Source organism: Saccopteryx bilineata, chromosome 3 (genome assembly GCF_036850765.1).
Source record: "Saccopteryx bilineata isolate mSacBil1 chromosome 3, mSacBil1_pri_phased_curated, whole genome shotgun sequence".
In the NCBI taxonomy this organism is placed as follows: domain Eukaryota; kingdom Metazoa; phylum Chordata; class Mammalia; order Chiroptera; family Emballonuridae; genus Saccopteryx; species Saccopteryx bilineata.
The window spans coordinates 146,157,075-146,171,284 of NC_089492.1; the positions used below are offsets into that span (position 1 = coordinate 146,157,075).

Below are 14,210 nucleotides of genomic sequence, written 5' to 3' on the forward strand. Positions count from 1 at the left end.
ATTATACAATATCCTTATATATGTATTACTAGAAAGCCTGGCGGTCATACGAAATGACTGCTGTTCTAGATATTATAAATTGTAATTAAAATGATTTGTGCAAAGGTGTCTGCTAATTCAAACTGAATTAACCCAGGGCAGGCGGCGAGGACGCCCCTTTGCTTAGTGCCCCACGGGGTCTCTCCTTTCTCTATGCTCATCAGTCTCATTTTGCCGAGAAAGATGCATTTGCTCTGCGACTGAAGCAAGCCTTGTCTTTCTCTGCTCAGTGGTTTCTTTTTGTCGAGAAAGCCGTTTTTGTGCAGCTTTAGCTCCTTTTCTCTCCTCTTCAGTGCTGTATTTTCTAGGAGGCATTCTTAAAAGAAATTACGTTAAGACGTAGTTTTTATGTAAAACAGATGATTGCCAATGCAAACAAATGTTCACCTTCCCCCTGACCCGCTCAATTTGCGTTCAGCCGTGGCAACTTCACCCCATTGGCTAGTACAGTTACTCAAGCAACCAATAAGCTATCGGCAACAAACAGACACTTAAGCCGCATATAATAAAGATATGTTCAAACTGCAAGCGGTTAGAGCAGGGGTAGTCAACCTTTTTATACCTACTACCCACTTTTGTATCTCTGTTAGTAGTAAAATTTTGTAACCACCCACCGATTCCACAGTAATGGTGATTTATAAAGTAGGAAAGTAACTTTACTTTATAAAATTTATAAAGCAGAGTTACAGCAAGTTAAGGCATATAATAATAATTACTTACCAAGTACTTTATGTCAGATTTTCGCTAAGTTTGGCAGAATAAATCTTTATAAAACAACTTACTGTAGTTAAATCTTTTTATTTATACCGTGAAAGTTGAAACACCCACTAGTGGCTGGTAGGGACCAGGTTGACTACCACTATGTTAGAAGATAGTCCAGGTTTAGACAGCTCAACACTATGATTGTTTTTGTGGTCTCATGTCTGGAGGAGTGGGAAGAAAAGGAGTCCTCATGAGAATATAGAACTGTGTGCTGTTTTTCGAACTTTGAACCTCAGGGTGAAGAGTCACAAATACAATAATCCTATATTACCCTGAGCTTCAAAACTTGAAATAGCTAATGCAAGTGCGAACACGCGTTAACTCGTGAGCAGTCAACAATGTGTTAAGCCCTAATTACAGGGGTTTCATTTTCACACCAAAGCTTTCGATGACTTTGGTAATAACAGATTTTATTATTGGTTTCATCAGAGAGGTAGTCACCTCTCTGTGGGGTTTACTTTGGGACAATTATCAAATAGTGGAATGCCTTTTCTGTTAAGAGATAATGGTGAGGTAGTGGAATTTGCACAGCTTTACCAGCAGTGTGGGCTCACCAAAAGAGGATGTGGCCTCAGAATGGTTTATTTTATGACAAAGATTCTTAATTACAAATACATTTTGAAGAAAGTTAAAATGGATAGGCTCTACCTTGTGCCTATTATATCAGTCTGGGTCAGGGTGGGAGCTGGATCCCAGGAATGAGAATGGAAGCAAGCTCAGATGAAAATGGTCCTGAGTCAAGTTTTTAAGGAAATAGGTAGAGGGTGCAGCTGGGTGTGTGCAGGTGTCCTCCACTCTCAGGCTGATCTGGCAGCGAAACAAACCAGAGGGATCAGTCAGCATGGGTGATTCGTTGGAGCCAGACCTCCTCCATGACATCTCAAGGTAGCACAGCTCTGTTCGTCCCTCTGGAAGAGTGAGATATCCAGCCAGAAGCATGAAGGGGCATTTATCTTTTAAGTCTCACATTTTCTTCCATCATTTTTTTCTTTCCCAAATGATTGAAATTTATAAGTAAAGCCTTTCCATTCCTCTAGTAGTTTCCCAGACTTTGCATAGGCAGTGTTTCAATACAAGCATTGACACACACTAGTCTTAAAATTTTTGATTGTAGGTGCCAAAACTAACTGAAGCTAGCTTAAGAACAAAAATAATTTATCAGACAAGTATGGATAGTATTACATCTCAGAATCCAAGGAATAGAAATGGGGCATTCCCAGGAGAGGAATTCAGAGCTAGGTGGGGGAATGGGAGAGTGAGTTCTGGGGGCAGCCATAAGTCATGCTGAGGAGAGTAGCAGCATTAGAATCATTCCAGCCTGCTGGGGTTGCAGAAACTCTAATAAGTCAAGAATCTTACTATAGTTGTTTTCCCCGTAATCTTCTACTTAGGACAAGTGATACTGGCATTTATTTTCAGTAGAGATGCAGTTTTTTTATTCTAAAGATTTTTAAGTAAAGTAGTAAATTTAAAGGAAAGATTTTAAGTAGCTGGTCTAGAAGTGTACATAAATGATTGGAATATAAAAACACTTTTTTTGGAATACATTAGTAGCATCATTCCTGATCAGCAGGGGTGTTGTAAGCAACCAATATTTTCCTTTGCTAGAGGTGAGTCATCTGAAAAATGCTTTTTTTTTTTTTTTTTGTATAGAAATTGGCATAATTAAGAAACTCTGTCCTTGAAGATTTAAATGTGATTAACCTTTCCTCTTTGCCTTTTTGATTACTCTCTTCCTTTTTACTTACTCTAGCTGGTCAGTTAGAGAAAGAAACTTACTCTGAGTGATACTGAAAGATGCTACCACATAGTGTTCCCTAAGGAATTACCCTCTCCTGAGATTACGAAGCAGATTTCAACCTTTATACTTTTACTTTGTTTTTTCAGTGACAAAAAAAATCATTAAATAGTGGCTCAGAGAACTAAGAATATTCTCTAATAAAACAGTCTAATCCAAGTGACCAAAGTGAAGTGCCTAAAATCCCATTTGCAAAATGCTTAAAGCTTTGCATGTTGTACAGTTAGTAACTGCATCATGATGAAGGCAGAAGTCACTAAGTAATTGGATTAATTCAGTGCAAAATATAGTGGGTCATTTGCATTGTGGTTAGTCTGAAAAATGAATAAATTAACCACAAACTGGATTGGGGGGAAAAATGTTCTCCATAGAACAAGAATGTAGCAGTATTGACCCAGTCTTGTTCAGGAGAGACACACAGAAAAGAGTGTTCTTATCAGCAGACACTGCGCTTTTCTGTGACCCAGGAAAATGTTTTCCTTCTGCTCATACTCCTTAAAGCTTTCTGATACCTGATTTGGTCATCTTAGCCGACATTTGTGTCGCATGCCTTGCCCAGTTCTGTGTTGTAACCCACCCCCACCCCCAGTTGTCAGGGTTTATCCACTAGAATAGAAAATGCTACTTTGTAGAATTGTGGATGATGCTTTAAAATCTGTTGGCTATTTGATTAGTATGAGTCAATCCTGAGTGCTCGCATCACTCCTGGCAGTAACAAAATCAAGTTTCTAACTCTGTCCTAGAAGAAACCAACTATGAACTATTGTGCCTCACTAAGTTAATGTTAATGTGTTGCTCACTCCCACTTCCCTAAGTGCCCTGAGGTTTTCAGTGGGCAGTCTGAGTGGATTCAGGGTAGCTGTGAATAACCTGAGACTACACCAGATATTGGGTTTGTTTATCTCCGAGTCAGTTTGTTTTCTCTGGACAAAGCATGGCCCATGCTGCCTTCAGATTCTCAAAGGGGCTCATGACTCCAGAAGTGAAGAACCGCTGCTGTGTGACACCTTAGTCTGAACTCCAGTGTAACCATGGCTGCTATCTCCATTGAAAGCTCCTTGGAGGGTGGGAGCAGTGGGGGGAGCAGAGCCTGAGCATCTAGAGGGGGTAAACCTGCACTTGACTGCTTACAGTGTGAAGAGGCCTCAATGGGCTAGATTTGAGAGGCTCTCGTAATGTTGAACAGAGCTAATGGGAACTCTAGTCAGAGGAGGAATAACAGCAACTCCCCTCCGCCTGCACATTTTCAGAAGCCCTCTTCTCTCAAGACTAAGTGCTTTATTGATTTTTGTAGGACAGGTTGCTTGGAAGCGAGCTGTCAAAGGTGTTCGAGAAATGTGTGATGTGTGTGATACCACTATATTCAACCTGCACTGGGTGTGTCCTCGGTGTGGATTTGGAGTGTGTGTGGATTGCTACCGGATGAAGAAGAAAAATTGTCAACAGGGTGAGAACTTTCTCGATTTTCCCTTAGATCCCTTATACACTTAAATTAAGCCTTTCATTGATTTGTGGTGATGGGTTCCTAAAGTATTTGGCGCCCAAGTCCATGAAGAACAATTACTACAAATCAGTTATTTGCAGGAACTGCCTACAAGACTTTCTCTTGGATAAGATGTGTGAAGAGTCAGATCCACGAACCAGAGAACCTGATGCCTACACAGATCATTCCTGGAAAAGGTATTTCCCATGGTGCATTGACTTCTATTTTCCACTTTGTTTTGGTTAGCTCAGAGGGGCTGATGAATTAATTTTAACTTTGTATAATTATGTGCTAACTTTATTATAGTGTGTGCCAAAATTGTGCAGAAATGTGTTAAAGTCTTGTAAAAAATGGTGCATTGGGGAGGAGACATACTAGGAGGGTAAAAAGGAGGGAGTGTAAGCACCATACTGCTAGAAAATAGTAATCCTGTTGGAAACGTCAACTCCTGCTTTGTAACATTGAGGTTGAAAATACCTAGTAGCCTTGTTCAGATATTTGCCTGTGCCCTTTTTTTTTTAGCCCTCTATGATGTCGGCGATATTGTTCATTCTATAAGAGCAAAATGGGGAATAAAGGCAAATTGTCCCTGCTCAAATAGGCAATTCAAACTCTTTTCCAAGCCAGCCTCAAAGGAAGACATAAAACAGGTATTACCATTTATGCTACATTCACCATCCTTATGATTGTTGTCTGCTTTCAAATAACGGGAGGATTTCTATAGTATATTTGAAAGTAACATAGGGACAGCTGTCAGTAGAAAGAGAATTCATGTTTCATGTGACACTTCATAGACCCATTTTCACTTTTTTTTTTTTTTTTCTGAAGTGAGAAGCTGGGAGGCAGAGAGACAGACTCACATGCTCATGACCAGGATCCACCTGGCATGCCTACTAGGGGCGCTACGCTCTGCCCATCTGGGGCGTAGCAACCAGAGCCATTCTAGCACCTGAGGCGGAGGCCATGGAGCCATCCTCAGCACCTGGGCCAACCTTGCTCCAATGGAGCCTTGGCAGCAGGAGGGGAAGAGAGAAAAAAGAGAGGGGGAAGAGTGGGGAAGCAGATGGGTGCTTCTCCTGTGTGCCCTGGCTGGAAATTGAACCCAGGACATCCACACGCTGGGCAACACTCTACCACTGAGCCAACTGGCCAGGGCCAGACCCATTTTCACTTTTTACATTACTGCTATGGAGCCTCTTTTAGTGGGTTTTTAATTTTTGTTTCTTGAAAAAGCAAAAACCCCTTTTATTATAATCTACTTAATAAGTTGCTGTGTAATTTATATGGGTTTTTAAAAATTTCTCATGTTGCAGAGCTAAAATGATTCAGATAAACTCTAAAATTTTTAAGTTTTTAAGTATAGTTTACCTATAATATATACAGAGTTGAAGAAAATAATACTGAAATGAATCTTTGTGTATTCATCACTCAATATAAAAAAAATGTCCATTTCCTTGGTGTTGATGTTCTTCTTGGAAGCACAGCTACCCCCACTGTTTCCCCTCCTCTCCAGTAATCATTAGTCCACAGTGAGCTTAATAATCAGAATTTTTTTTTTCCAGAGACAGAGAATCAGAAAGAGGGACAGATAGGGACAGACAGGAAGGGAGAGAGATGAGAAACATCAGTTCTTCATTGCAGCTCCTTAGTTGTTTATTGTTTGCTTTCTCATATGTGGCTTGACCAGTGCGGGGATGGGGGGAGCCTCCAGCAGAGAGAGTGACCCCTTGCTCACGCCAGTGAACTTGGGCTCAAGCCAGCGACCATGGCATCATGTCTATGATCCCACGCTCAAGTCAGATGAGCCAGTGGTCAAGCCTGCGATCTTGGGGTTTTGAACCTGGGTCCTCCACATCCCAGTCCACACTCTCTCCATTGCGCCACTGCCTGGTCAGGCAAATTGGAGTTGGTTTTCCTCCCATTTTTCTAGTTGCATAATTTTGGCTCAACTTACCTGCTTTATATGTGCATCAGCTTCCTTGTCAGTAATTGAGGGATGATGAAGTGTACTGATAGTAGGCATCTCAGAATTACATCACATGTGAAGGCAGGGCCGGGACCAAGCAGGAATTTCACTGTCCCTTTCCTTCCTAATGTATGTGTAACTTCCTCGATTGAGTTGTCAAGGCAGTGTTTTTAAGTAGCAGAAAGATAAGTGGTGTACTCTTTCTAATTTCTTTCAGTTTGACTTCTTCTAAGAGATGTTCATTACATTTAAAGCCTATTCCCCTGTGCTAAATCAAGGGCATTTTCTTTTCTCTACACCCTATTTCCTTCTGCAGTCTGAGCTGTACCTTTTCTACCCTGCCTTGTTTAATTCATTTAGCAACCCTGTTTTGAGTGTTCAGGACCCTGGGCTGGGTTCACAGGAGAGAGAAGCACAAACTGTCATTTTAAAGCAGCATGGTAGATGGAGTGATAAGAATATGTGCAAGTATGAGGGATGATAAAAGAATGAGGGGAACATTTTGCTGTATTTAAATTCTTAACATATATTATGTTTTCACTAGTAATATGTAAAAGCTAAAAAAGTAAAACCTCTCTTTTCTTATAGTTGTGCTCTATTATTGCGAGATTCCTGCAGCTGTGGTGATGTCTGGGCTGTTAGTTATTGTTGGTTTCTTTTTTGTCTTTCACTGGTGAGTTATTAGGGGAGAAGGTAAAAAAAGAGAAATGTTACTTTTCAGTTTGTGTAAAATTCTCCTTTTATACTCAGGCTCCCTTAGCTGGAGAAAAACCGACTCTCGGAACCATGCTCCAGCAGAACCCCTCGGTGCTGGAGCCGGTGGCCGTGGGTGGGAGTGCTGCCTCCAAGCCGGCCTGCAGCGCGAAGCCAGCCTGTCCCGCCAGCTCATCTCCTTTGAACTGGTTGGCAGACCTGACCAGTGGGAATGTCAACAAGGAAAACAAGGGTGAGCATTTCCTGCTTTTCTATGGGTACCTGGAAACTTTAGTCCATTTGGGGAATGACTTGGCAGCCTCAGTTGCTATGAAAACAGAGTGATTAGAGGTTGAGTAGAGTGGAAAGGGGTTCTCTATAGTCACCCTGAGACCCGACACAAATGCAAGTGTTTTCACAACGCAGCACCAACAAGAACTTTTGCTGATGGTAGAACGCTAGGTAAGGTTGGGATTGAGGTGTTTTTGCTTTCCCTACTCTTTTTCTACATACAGTTCCTTTTTTGTTTAAATTGTAGTAATCTGGATTCAGTTTTATTTTTATCTGTGCTGTTTTCTCAACCGTGCTTGATGAGAGTATAAAGAACATGGCCTTTGGAATCAGATTAGAATTTACATGATTCTGCTTTCTGGTTATGTTAAAAGAAATAAAAATTGTAGGTTAATTTCTTTAATGCAGAGATCCTAAACAAAATGTCCATGGATAGAATTCACTATAAATGAAGAAATTAGATGGTGCGAACAAGGGCTTCAGAAGTGTGATGCAGTTTAACATTGAAAACTAGGAGCAAAGCATGTGATGGACACAGAAGAGTAGTAGAGTTCAATACCTAGTCATGGCTTTTTAAAAAATGTTAAATTACAAACAGAAGGAAATATGATTAACATAATGAGTTATATAATAAAACTGACAGCAAACATAAATTGCAATAGATTTTTTAAATGGGTTGAATGGGGTTTTTTTTAGTTTCCCTTTGTGTTCAGGGCAGAAACAAGCATACCTGATATTACTACTGTATTAAACATTGTCCTGGAAGTCCTGCCTATTGCATGAAGACAAACAAACAAACAAGATAATGTTAGACTTGGAAAGACATAAAGCTGTTGATAATTGTAGACAGTCTAATTATACATGCGAAATACCTAAAAGAATCTATATTAAATAAACACATCTATCTTAATTGCTAGTTACAGTGCTAATTTATCAAAATCAGTTGTATTTTGTATACCAGGAATGAAAATATAAAAAACAGAAGCTTAAAAAATACCATTTACCAAATGTCACCTTGGATATTTTCTATTTTAATACCAGTTGGAAATCTTTATCTAAATCAATGTTATTAGTATTTATCCTGTTAATTTTCTTGGTTCCAGTAAATGAAAACAGGTTCCAAAGTAACTGTTAATAGAAGACCAGTAGGAATTTGACTTCATTAATGCTTTTTTATCTGGATGTTTTGGTTTTATTTTTAGAAAAACAGCCAATGATGCCAATTTTAAAGAATGAAATCAAATGCCTTCCACCCCTCCCCCCTTTGAGCAAATCCAGCACAGTCCTCCATACCTTTAACAGCACAATTCTGACACCTGTAAGCAACAACAGTTCTGGTTTCCTCCGAAACCTCTTGAATTCTTCTACAGGAAAGGTATGAATTTGTTTTATTGTTTGTTCTCCGTGTACTAAAGAGAAATAGATGAGAGCAGAGAAACTGAAGCACAAAGTAGAAATGAATCCTAGGCTTTCCTTCATGGCTTACAGAAGGCCATGTCATTGGCAGGTGGGCTTATAGTACTGGGCTGGGCAATTTTCTTCTGTTATACTTTTTCCTGTACTCACTTCTGTGAGTTGTGATGTCAGATAGGGGAAGAAGACTTAACTTTCTGATTCGGAGTCCTGGCTTGTTCTGTTTTCTGTATATGTAATGTGTACTTATCCTAACCTTATAGGAATGGGTTTTTTGATGGTAAGGAATGACCATCTTTAAGACTTATATTTTTTCTCAAATAGACAGAAAATGGACTTAAGAACACACCAAAAATCCTTGATGACATCTTTGCCTCTTTGGTGCAAAATAAGACTTCCTCTGATTTATCTAAGAGGCCTCAAGGACTGACAATAAAGCCCAGCATTCTGGGCTTTGACACTCCTCACTACTGGCTGTGTGACAATCGCTTGCTGTGCCTGCAAGATCCCAACAACAGGAGCAACTGGAATGTGTTTAGGGAGTGCTGGAAACAAGGGCAGGTAAGCAGGTCCTCTGCTCCCCCAGCCCAGGTCAGATTCCCCTTCTTGATACCTTTGGCAGACTTTGACATTGCCCCCACCCCACTGCCTCCCTCTAATTATATGCTTTATCTTCTGTTTTTTGTACTTTATTATTTAGAGTGAATATAATTAATGCAGAATGTGGCTCTGCGGTTTTAATTGCTTCTGACTAGTCATTGGATTTTTGATGGGAGCTTATTCTTACGTGATCAACCTCAGCAGGAAAAGTGGTAGTGTGACTAGGAGGCTGATGGGATTTGGGAGATTAGAGAAAATATGATAATCATGTGTTCCTTTTCCATAAATTAAAACCTTATGCTGAAGTCATTTTTAGGTGGGCCAGAGCCAAGTGGTTCATCTTGTAATTGATGTGTGGTCACCAAGGGGTCTGCTTTACAGGGTAGCATTGTTCCCTCTTAAGTTTTGGATGGTAGGAGAGAAATGGCTTTTACACCTGCTCCTCTGCTTTCTTGTTTTGGTTTTTGTTCTCTGAATCTTTGGCTTCTCTTTGGGGCTAAATGGGGAGTTCTCACTAAAGGAGTACTTTGCTCTTGGACAAGGTTAGGACTTTGGGAATTGCCATATAGAATAAAAATGTATGTGTTAAACAAAATTCTAAAAAAAAAATATTTTCAGCCCTTGGATTCTAAGAAAGTTTGCTCATGATGATAGTGACAGACTAAATTTAGACCACCAGTATGGATAACATAATGTTTTTTAAAAATTGAACTTATTGCCAATATTTTAGTCAGCTATTTCACAAAGTTCAAGATTTTTGGCTCATCTTACCTAAGGACTTGGCCATCTTGGGTCCATATTCCTGCCTAGCAGCGGCAGATTGGAGGCCAGTGTCAGCACTGTGTTTGGATATGACTCTCCTGCATGTCTTTCTACAGTTTCTGGCTGGCCCTGAGCCTTGGCACTGGTATTCTGTGAAAAATGGAATCTGAGTCAGGTTTATCTTACCAACATAGTTTTTGAGCAGGGGTATGTGTAACAGATGGGTGGCAGAGACAGGAAATGCTGTGGGAGCTCAGAGGTCTAAGCTGGCACTTGGGGTCTGAGACAAGATGACCCCAGAAACAAACTAGTAGCTGCCCAGGTGTGGGGTCAGAGCAGGAGGAGTTCAGACTGAAGTCTTTGTTCTTTTCTTTAGCCAGTGATGGTGTCAGGAGTACATCACAAGCTGAACACTGAACTTTGGAAACCCGAATCCTTCAGGAAAGAGTTTGGAAGTCAGGAAGTCGACCTAGTTAATTGTCGGACCAATGAAATCATCACAGGAGCCACAGTAGGAGACTTCTGGGACGGATTTGAAGATGTTCCAAGTATGTATTAAAGACCTTTTAGAAGTGTTGAAGTGACAGGAGGGGCACAGGAATAGCAGGAACCTGAGACACTTCGGTGGCAACAACAGCATTTTCCAAGATTTTGGAGTTTAAAACTAGTGTCTTCTCTTTCCTTTTCTTCTTACAAAGTTTAAGTTTTTGAAATGAGGCAAATTCATTTTGTAGTTTCTTAGAGTGGTGAGGTTTTAGTCATCTGTTCTTCAGGTGCCTCCATGTCCATCCTGTGGCAGGTGTGCTGTGCTTCCACTTGTGCCCAGCAGGAGGGGCACAAAGCCAGGGTTCGGGACCCAAGGCTGGTGGTCTTATTGTGTATCTCACCTTCACATAGCCTTTTTTATTTTTATTGTTTAACAAGGTAAATAGACTTACCGGAAGGTGCCAAGGAATGTGTATTCCTTTAATACAGGGTCTCTTGATCACTGTCTACTTCATGTGGATGAGGGGGACTATGGCAATAAGAAGGCTTGTCCCCTGTGCTGAGCTTTAGCCCTTTCTGTGGATTGGCATTCAGTGTTTCCAATAATATGAAGTGCACACTGGGCCCTGTGGGTCACATCGGTACAGCAGTGAGTCACCATGCCACCACCCCGGCTGGTGGAAGGCTTGGCCAGTACAGTCTTCAGATTGAGTAATTCAAGTATGCCCATTCATCACTCTCATCCTTTTTAGACATACTTTTCACCTTTCAGTCTCCTGCTTCCTTATTCCCTATTACCCACATTGATAGATTATGGCCTGTAATTTCAACAAACTTTGTAATAAAATTATGACTATTACATAAGACGTGATGGGGTTTTTCTGTAGGGGGATGCTAAGATGGAGTGTCAGACAGAAGACATTTACCTAGGGATCAATACCTGTGCCATGACGACAGAGGTGGGGGCGGGACTGGGCAGGAAAAAGAGTCCGCTGCAATGCAGTCTCAGCAAAGCCTCAACCAGTGTGCCAGGGAGTTCTGGAGCAAGCATTACCCTGCGCCCCTCACTGTTTCAGAGTGGGCTAAAGTGGGCGATGTCAGGGCTGTTACCCCGCCTAGATGCTGGTGCCCTGAGAACGGCAGTGACCCGCTGAGGCAGCGAGTCCTTTTAAGGACTCCCTGGTCGTTGTACACAGCAACCACAGTGTACTATGCAGTTAGGCCTGGGTTCAACTCCTGTCTTGAACGTGGTGATTTAATTTTTTCAGGGGCCCAAACTCTCCAGAGTCAACAGCAGTTTGCCTTTTCCATATTGATGATCCTGTTTGCACACACCCCAGCATGCCACCCACACTGAAATGCTGCTGGTGTTCCGAACACACACTGCACCCTATGATCTCCTGTCTTTATTGCCCCCGGGAGGGTGCACACACTTAAACTAGGTTATGGAAGAACAGTGCTTGGTTGACTGAAAAAACATTATATAATTATACAAATGTTAGTCCTCAAGAGTACAAGCTCTGAAGTCTGGGTTGCAGTTCCAATTCTGCTGGATAATTTTGGGTATCTGTCACTTTCCTCATCTAAAATTGGGAATATTAAGTAGTGCTTAATCTTATTGTGATATTGGGTTTAATTGTAAGAATTAATTCATTTAAAACACATAGCAGAGACTGAAACACAGCAAGGAATGAAATAATAGTTGTCATTGCTGTTAAGCATAATAATCAATATATCTTTTCCAATTAGAGCTCCTTGGTTCTTGGTTCCTTGGCATTACCTGCAACAGGTAATAGTTCTATTACAAGAAAGTAGTTCTGATTAAGCCTTATGTGTACCATCCAGAAGACGGGGTCAGAGAGTGGGTCCTGTTGGCCCTCCTTCTCCCTGGACAGAACATCAGTTAGATTCAGTCTCTCTCAGTAAACAAATCATTTCTATTTCACGCTAGTCACAGAAAACTGGAATAGTCTTTGATTGTTAAAGTACATTACTGTTCATTAGTTGGGGAGCTACTCATTTCTTCCAGAACTCTAGATGCAAGAAGGAGACTGGATTTGAGAGAGAGGGGTAGCTGTCAGAACACCACTTATATATAATGCATAAAAAAGAGTGTCTAAAATCTCAAAGAATGAGTAGCGATTAATAAGCATCTAGAAAAGACAGGCTTCTGATAGAAATGAATTTAGTTTGCTCCTCCTTGCTGCCTCCTGGGTACAAATGGATTTCTTGGCACTGTAGAGAATGGTTAGCAATTGATGGAGGGGACTATTAAAGAAAAATGACATTTACATACAAAATGTATCAGGCTATGAAGATTTTGCAGAGTTAAATTATATTTGCATTGTTAAGCATAAAATGCTAATTTGCCATTAATTATGGTCTGTTTCTGAGATATGAATAGGAATAATTCAGTTAATCTGATTATTTTCCAGACCGATTGAAAAATGACAAAGAACCAATGGTGTTAAAACTTAAGGACTGGCCACCAGGAGAGGATTTTAGAGATATGATGCCTTCCAGGTATGGTTATGGTCTTGGGGGTAGATGATTCAGTCTTTGACTTGGTAGGATAAATTCTTTTTTGAGACAGTGAGAAAATGATTTTCAGAGAAATATGTAAGTTCCCATAGTTTTACTGGGGTTGATATTTCATTTCTAGTCCATAAACTTTGGAGATTGTATGTTTAAGTGCGAGGAAGTTACAGACTTTTAGTGCTCTGCTAGGGAAGAGGCGGCTCAGATGTGCAAATGCTGAGTGGGAGGTGTGTAGATCAGAACTGCCATTGTTCAGTGTGATAAAGTCATGTCTTGCATTAGAAATGACAGCTAGACTAGTAGATTCGTTTTCCTGATTTGAACTTGAACCTTGAAGGATCCTCAGAACAAATGAATAAATAAATCCCTGAGTGTCCAGAATTCATGGCTCAAAATTTTTGTCTGAAATATTCCAGATCATTTTGATACATTTCTGTGCTATAAGAAGGAAGAAGATGTCCTTATTCATAACTAGTATAATTCTGATTTTAAATATTTTTAATGTTAAACTGTCTCCATCTTCATGAGCACAAATATTTTTGTTCCTTTTGTGTAGAAGGAACAAAACTAATCGCACAATAATGAATTAGAAAAACAAGCTTATATTTCAAATTCTTTGTTTTGTACCAGGTTTGATGATCTGATGGCCAACATTCCACTGCCCGAGTACACACGGAGAGATGGCAAACTGAACTTGGCCTCTAGGCTGCCAAACTACTTTGTTAGGCCAGATCTCGGTCCCAAGATGTATAATGCTTATGGTAAGGAGGAAATGACTAACTTGAAAAGACTGTAATGGAAATAAGCAAATCAAAATGTTTGTAAAATTGATTTTGGGAGAGAGAGAGAGATGAAAAACATTGTAATCCAAACAGGTAACAAAGCAATAGACTTAAGCACTGGCTGGTGGCTCAGTGGATAGAGCATCGGCCTGGCGTATGGACATCCTGGGTTTGATTCCTGGTCAGGGCACACAGGAGATGTGATCATCTGCTTCCACCCTCCCAACCATCTCCCGCTTCTCTTCCTTTTCCCCTCCCACAGCCAGTGACTCGATTGTTTTGAATGTGGCCCCAGGCACTGAGGGTAGCTCTGTTGGAGTGTTATCAGCCTCAGGCGCTAAAAATAGCTCATTATTCAAGCTTCGGCCCCAGATAGAGTTGCAGGTGGATCTCTGTTGGGGTGCATGTGGGATTATGCCTCACTATCTCTGCTCACCTAAAACAAAACATTGAGTAGGCTTCATTTTTACATATTTACTTTTATTCCTTGGCCACGTGTGTGTGTTTCCTTTTCATAGTTGTTGTCGGGCATATGCGATTAAAAAAATTTTTTTTCCATTGATTTGACAGAGAGAGGAATAGGGAGGATGGGAGAAG

The 14,210-nt window shown here is 40.7% G+C and overlaps 1 protein-coding gene across 3 annotated transcripts in view; it reads left to right on the forward strand.

Moving 5' to 3' along the window:
- KDM3A (lysine demethylase 3A) overlaps nt 1–14,210 on the forward strand; it is a 64,842-nt gene that overhangs the window by 32,518 nt on the left and 18,114 nt on the right. For all 3 annotated transcript variants that reach the window (XM_066267644.1, XM_066267642.1, XM_066267643.1), the window contains exons 13-21: nt 3,894–4,046; nt 4,184–4,279; nt 4,605–4,732; nt 6,799–6,994; nt 8,235–8,407; nt 8,770–9,006; nt 10,184–10,355; nt 12,729–12,816; nt 13,462–13,592. In XM_066267644.1, the coding sequence (XP_066123741.1) occupies nt 3,894–4,046; nt 4,184–4,279; nt 4,605–4,732; nt 6,799–6,994; nt 8,235–8,407; nt 8,770–9,006; nt 10,184–10,355; nt 12,729–12,816; nt 13,462–13,592 (1,374 nt within the window). The remainder of the gene's footprint in view (nt 1–3,893; nt 4,047–4,183; nt 4,280–4,604; nt 4,733–6,798; nt 6,995–8,234; nt 8,408–8,769; nt 9,007–10,183; nt 10,356–12,728; nt 12,817–13,461; nt 13,593–14,210) is intronic.